Genomic DNA, 7,056 nt, shown 5'->3' with positions numbered 1-7,056 from the left:
GATATATATATATATATATATATATATATATATATATATATATATATATATATATATATATATAAGGTAATTATCCAGTTTAGCGACTTCACCTCCGATTTCAATGAAAGTAGGCTCAATCGACGCATTTTTGTTAAAGAAACAACTTTTTCCTCTGACAAAATCGTCGCTCTTTACTGCGAAGCGAGAAATTAATTGTTAAAGATACTATAGATATGATACCCTTATAGAAATATCATACTAAGAATCATTGATAATTACTTACTATCCAGTATTTTTAATACTGAAAATAAGTAATTATCAATGATTCTTAGTATGATATTTCTATAAGGGTAGATTAAGAAACCCGTCATTGCAACGTAGTCTGTTAGTTAGAGTTGCACTTACTGTATTAGTATAAATACATGAAGTTGTTGCAGTGCAACAACTTCATGAAAATCCTTAAATTAAGAATATTTTTAATATATTAGACATTTGTAATACGGGAAAGATATCGAACGACAAAAGGGGGGCTGCGCCCTCCGCACCCCTCCCCAAAAACTAACCCAATCCAACCTATCGTCGTTCGAAATCTTTCCCGTGTTACAAATGTCAAATATATTAAAAATATTCTTAATTTAAGTATTTTCATGAAGTTGCTGCATACTGCGTTACACTAATACAGTAAGGACCGTGGCACACAGAAAAACTTAAGCAGTAAGACGTAAGCAGTAAGCAAATTGATCAATCACAGTCGTTGATTTTTCTCACGGTCCAAGAATCAACGACTATGATTGGCTGATTCGCTTACTGCTTACGTCTTACTGTTTAAGTTTTTCTATGTGCCACTAGCTTAAAGGCCATCACACACAAAATTCCGTAAAGACCATTCTACAATTGCGTAAGCGTGGTTGTAAATGGTTGTAGATAATTACGACAACCAATCAAAATAAAGCAATTAGTAAATAAAACACTCTAATTGGTTAATTCTTACGTTCACGACTATGCTTACGCAATTGTAGAATGGCCTTAAGAACTTAAAACGTAAGCGTAAAGAAATCGACCAATCCCAATCGAGCCCTCGGCTCTTCGTAACCCCTCCATTATTACGAAGAGCCGAATACTCGATTGGGATTGGTCGATTTCCTTACGCTTACGTTTAAGTTCTTACGGAATTTTGTGTGTGATGGCCTTAACAGACTTTACGTTGTAATGACAGGTTTCTTAACCAATCATACCCAGCATCTTTGGCTGCGTTCCGAATTGCACTGACAGTGCTGACAGTACTGTTTTCGCGTTCCGAAATCATTTTCAGTATGCTGTAATGGCTTCTGCACACAGGACGCGGTAATGCTTGCCGCGCGGCAGAAGTCCGCGCGACAGCCAGTCAATATGTTGTTTTTCCGTAAGGGCCTTCACACACAAATTGACATAATAGTAACGTAAGACGTACCGTAAGAATTGACCAATCACGTTAAGAATTGTCTAATCGTAAGGTCGTCATTTTGATAAATATACTCGATCGTAATTGGTCAATTCTTGCGGTATGTCTTACGTTACGGCTACGGAAATTTGTGTGTGGAGGCCCTAAGAGCTAGAAGGTTATTACGAAAAGCAGCATATTGATTGGCTGTCGCGCCTTAAAGGCCTTAAAGGCCAAATTACACTAGCAATTGACGATTAACGATTGAAGATTAGATTTTGACGAATCAACGAGCTTCAACCTTGGCTTGCTTTGTTCCAATTGATCAAGTTCCAATCTTCAATCGTCTATCATCAATCGCTAATCGTTAATGTGATTTGGCCTTTAAGCCGGTATCACACTAGCAATTGGCGATTGATGATTGACAATTAAAGATTAGATTTTAACGAATCAACAAGCTTCAGCCTTGGTTTGCTTTGTTCCAATTGGTCAAGTTTTAATCTTCAATCGTCAATCATCTATCGCCAATTGCTAGTGTGATTTGGCCTTTAAGACCCGTTATTTATTTATACTGCATAGTGTAAAGGCTAAATTGTTTGAAATTTTAATAATAACTCTGTTACGTATTTTCAATTTGCAAATTCTAACTTTTTTTTTCAAAGGGATACGTAATTTTTCTGTTGGAAGCGGAAACTGAATTGTCGACATTACAGTATAGCGTTTGATTATCGTAGTCTCTCTTCCGGGAAGAAGGACTAGCAGTACACTGACAAACGCGGAGTTAAAACGGTCGAAGATGACAGCGATAGCGATGATTTCGCCAGCATCTCAGGGTATAATTCAAGTGGTAAACGAGCATAATCTCAGTAAAATAGAAAGGTACTTACTCTTTATGTATCGTTTCACATTGTTAGTGGGATTATTGCGTCAAAATGGGGAGCAATTGAAGATGATTGATTCATTTGCAGCTTCCTCAACGACACCGCGTACAGAGAAGCCATTGAGAATTCCTCCAATTACAACAGCCGACTATGTCGAGAACGACGTCTTCGTATGCCATTCCTCGACTCGCAAACAGGTAAAGTTATTTAAAGCTGACACAATGCCATGCAATAATTTTACAATTTATCAATTCGCACAATTGTACGTTAACGTTATCGATACTTATTAATCAAATCCAGTGGTGTGTGTGTATGTGTTTTTAGTGAACGTCGCTCGCGCAATAATATATATATATATATTTACCTCCGTAAATATACGAGACAAATACTCTGTTCTTTTTAGCCGCACTGCTAAACTAATGCAATAAGTTAGTGTGAGAGAAAGTATATTTTTATACTTTATTGCACTTATTGCACTGGTTCAACAGTACAGCTAAAAAGAACAGACCAAAGATCATACGACATTGCAGGCAGAACAAAATTTTTTCCTTCAGTTCCTTTTTCTCACTGATACAGTTTATAATTTCATTTATGTTTCTTTGCATCTTAACAGTCATATCAGATGTGATTAAATTATAAGATTTGATTATACCGACAATAAGGAGATATTTTTTGAGAACAATATAATGCTTCTCTGTAGATACAGAAAGAGAATCAAGTTGCCTCAAAGCTCACTAATCCATAATCCATTGATGCAAAATACTTTGTGTAAACTACAAAGTTTAAACAATGAATAAATGTATTGATTTTGATGTAATTTAATATACCACAGGTTACAATTAAAAGTTAGCAAATATTTTAAAACATGTAAGCTTGTGCAATATTACAGGTGTTGCGCAGAATCATTCTGCACTTTTTATGTCTTCGAGAGAAAGGTTGCCGGGTTTATTACACGGTCAAATTTACACCTATCCCAGTAAACGATGGCGAAAAAAACGACGCCAATATCTAATGCACTATTTACACCCGAAACGAGGACCAAGAGGTGACACGGAGGATGGTGTAGAAGGTGTCGAGACTGTTACGCATGTAAATGATGATAGCAAAGATTCAGTAGCGCTGAAAGGTAAACTAAAGTCTGCGACTGTCTCATTGTGTCACAGAGTTATTGTGCTGAATCTGCTTTATGTAATAAGTAATAAGAATATTGGATGCTTCCAGATGAACATAGTAAGGATGCTTGGTACTATGATGAGCAAGATATGATGGATATAGATGCTTACGAAGAACCCGATCCCGATAGCGATTACGATTACGAAGAGAGCTATAGCAGTAAAAGGAAACGAAGAAAAACTCGCGGAGGTGGTCATCATCCCGCTCGTAGTCATCCACCTTCCACGGATAGTCCAGGAAGTAAACGTACAAAAGTAAGTTCTACACAACTCATTGTGTGTTACTTGACGTTTACGCACGACAGATATTTTATACAACCTACAAAGGATCTGATAAATTGGCATACTTTTCGAGACGGTAATATGTAATTGGTATGCGATCGTTGTGCACGGACTTGCGCGGATATAATTGACTTTGTTAAAAAATGTGCAACAGATATACGTAACGAAGTTTTATATGATGTAGGGTGGGGGCCGCGGGCGCAAAAAGACCAACTACGACTCTATTGACTCTGATAAGCCATTCGTTTGTGACCGTAAGTTTAATCATAGATATAACTACAAATGACTATACTTCCTCTGTTATTAGTTTATTATAAATATTATTACCATTATTATTATTATTGTTATTATTATTATTATTATTATTATTATTATTATTATTACTATTTCTACTGCTACACTACTACTATTACTACTACTACTACTACTACTTCTTTTGCACACTTATTATTTCAAATAAGATAAACACATATCAAACTTTTCGTTGCAAAATTTGTTAATTTTATTATACATATATTTATACAATGTTCACATATATTACACCATGATACACAGAAACTAGACTATGATATTAAGATGGAAGTAAAATGAAAGCTCGAAATAAATTGTCAAACATTTTCAATCATTGAATACTGCATAATCTTATGTCAGGCAATAGTTGTTATTCGGACAAATTACGAGCGCAACAAAGACGTCTTCTAGTCTTGTTTTTTTATATCGTTTCTTCAGAAAGAGAAAAAGTAGGGATAGAGATAGAGATAGAGACTCCGATCAGTACTGAACTGTACTGACCAGTTTTTTTTTTTTTTTTTTTTTTTTTTTTGGAGTTTACTTCAAGTGGTGTACACACAAGTTTGAGCATAAAAATCTTCTTACACCGTGAGCCTATATATTCTGTTATGTTTTGCTTTCTCTTCTTAAGTTTATCATGGGCATTTATGGTATGGTTTTGAGTGCAAGGCAAACATCATAGACATATGATTCAAATATCCAAAACTTTGTGCATAAATAGTATATGTATGCACTTTCTATATCTATGCTCCTCTCTGTTTCTTTACATACATATATCCGTTCGTTTGATCAAAAGTATTTAGAGGATGAATAAAAATGATGCAAAAATAACTTTCTAAAGGATTACACTGTGTCTTAAATCGAGAATTTTACAGCCTAACCAAGCTCTCTAACATTTTGTCATTTGACTATTTGCGAGTACGTTACACTACGATCAAAAAAACAAACAAATTACTAACAAGCGTATTAATGTTGCGAGTCAGCTTCAATTTTATTTTGCATTTGCATTCTTAACATGGAAACACCGTGACAAAATGTTTGTATCGATAAAGCTACTAACGTTTGCACTTGATCAGTTTCACAGTGAGAAATCGTTCTGGTCGGTTGAAAGAGAGGCTCATTTGTATACTCGTTATGCGCAAGTTTATGGAATTAAATAGCATTTGAAAGATGATACGAGGAACGAGAAAACGAAAAGATAAAGTCAAGATAACGAACGACCTGAGTGTTACCTTCTCGAAGGAGTACAATAGCCATTACTAATTTGATGAAACTTCTCCAGACGCAAAGTCTTTATAAATTAACTCGAATGTGCCTGCCTGCGAAATTTGTTTACTTCTTGAAACCACTCCCGTTAGACTAGCAGAAGATCTAAAGGCATTTGGTCTGGTTGTACGCGAAGCTCGTGTTAAAGGCATAACTCTGTCAGAACGCGCAGAACACTGCGTCCATTGACGATCGAGCTAATGTCACCGGCCCAAATATCTTCGGACTAGTTCTACCTGCCAATAACAGAGCAAGAATGTACTGGCTCACACTGTAGCGAGCTCATTCTGTAGGAGTATACAAGCATCAAGCCTTGCATCGTATTAGTTTTGCTTCTTGGGCTGGAACTCCTTCACTGCTTGTCCACATATAGACTCGTAGGTGGATAGGGATGTGTACTGATGCGGAAGGTGTGCAAGTGCTATCCCCGACCCATTGTCAGCTTTTCTGTCCCATATCTCCTTGATCGCCCGTTTAAACAGAGATCCGTCTTCTCATGGACGTTGCATTGGATGGATTGCGGGAAAACAGTATTTGCACTTTTGCAGTATGCAGCGCACGGTATAAGACCAGACCTGGTCTAGTCTACCATTACGGTCATTCCCACTCTACTTCCTCCGGTGATCCTGCTAAGGAACTAAGTCCCAGTCCTGCCGAAGTTGAACCTAGGAGTGTTGCAGACACCGCTGCTTCGAACCAGCCAGGTTGGAGCCAAAATCAGCTCAGTTTTCTCACTTTCCTTTAAGCCCGCGTGATCCCACCCTGATCCCGCCACTTTCGGCTCCCCACTTGTCGTTTACTTTAATCTTGTCCTGGTCATGCAACTACTCATCTCCGAGAAGTTTTCCCGATATAACAAATCAAATATATATATATACTTATGTAATTTTTTTTTTGTTTTTTTTTCACATGTACTGCAAATGCATGCATTGCAAATGAGAGAAATACCGTGATATTTTCGTTCCAATTTATATTCCAAAATGTATGAATGTGAAATTTTGTGTATATTTAACCTTTCGTTGTATTGTGGTACGAATTAATATACGAGTATATCATACGGATAAACGATATTTGAGTCTGTATGATATAAGTGATTTTCTTTGTTATCTTATGATGCGACGTACGTTGTATGGATATTTTTCTATTTCACGCGTATCAAACAGCGAATATGTTTTGTATTGTTGCGGATAAAGAGGCGATCGTTAATATGTTTGCATTTATTTTGCAATAGCATGCTTCTGCAATATAGCGTATCCAAGTCATTTTTTAAATATATATATATAGATACACGTGTAAAAAAATAAAGGGAGAGAGAGAGAGAGAGAACGAAAGAAAGAAAAATAGCGAGAGTCAACAGACCGTATTAAGTCTTGTATGTTGATGCGATTTAGTCGTCGTAACTCTTGAGCATTTTGTATGTGCGTTTTATTTTTGTGTTTTTTTTACGTGTATTATTATTATTATTATTATTATTAGAGTAGCTCCTCGTATCCCATTTTGGCATGAGTATAGTATTTCTACGAATGAGTCTAACAACGTAAAAATTTCTTTTCTTTGCTGTTTTGACGCTTATTATTATTCCTAGAGCTTCGATTCTCCTATTAATGAATGTTGAGGCTTCCTTGAATCAAATAGGTACCTTTTGAAATTACCGTAGTTCCAATATTTTGAGATACTGTTTGTTTGTCTGTCTACTTGGAATCGATATATATATATATATATATATATATATATATATATATATATATATATATATATATAT

The 7,056-nt window shown here is 35.9% G+C and overlaps 1 protein-coding gene across 3 annotated transcripts in view; it reads left to right on the top strand.

The window, feature by feature from the left end:
* Window positions 1-2,114: 2,114 nt before the first annotated feature.
* LOC116847728 (zinc finger protein ubi-d4 A) overlaps window positions 2,115-7,056 on the top strand; it is a 15,028-nt gene continuing 10,086 nt past the window's right edge. The window contains exons 1-6 of one of the 3 annotated variants that reach the window (XM_032823030.1): window positions 2,115-2,281; window positions 2,371-2,480; window positions 3,173-3,409; window positions 3,487-3,710; window positions 3,922-3,991; window positions 5,843-5,998. In XM_032823030.1, coding sequence (XP_032678921.1) covers window positions 2,199-2,281; window positions 2,371-2,480; window positions 3,173-3,409; window positions 3,487-3,710; window positions 3,922-3,991; window positions 5,843-5,998 — 880 coding nt within the window. In that variant the 5' untranslated portion in view covers window positions 2,115-2,198. The remainder of the gene's footprint in view (window positions 2,282-2,370; window positions 2,481-3,172; window positions 3,410-3,486; window positions 3,711-3,921; window positions 3,992-5,842; window positions 5,999-7,056) is intronic. The other 2 variants (XM_032823031.1, XM_032823032.1) reach the window with 2 other exon arrangements.

Source organism: Odontomachus brunneus, unplaced genomic scaffold (assembly GCF_010583005.1).
Source record: "Odontomachus brunneus isolate Ranch 3 - 2012 unplaced genomic scaffold, Obru_v1 Obru_scaffold_082, whole genome shotgun sequence".
Taxonomy (NCBI): domain Eukaryota; kingdom Metazoa; phylum Arthropoda; class Insecta; order Hymenoptera; family Formicidae; genus Odontomachus; species Odontomachus brunneus.
The sequence above is the reverse complement of the archived record's forward strand: the minus strand, read 5'-3'. Positions and strand labels throughout refer to the sequence as shown.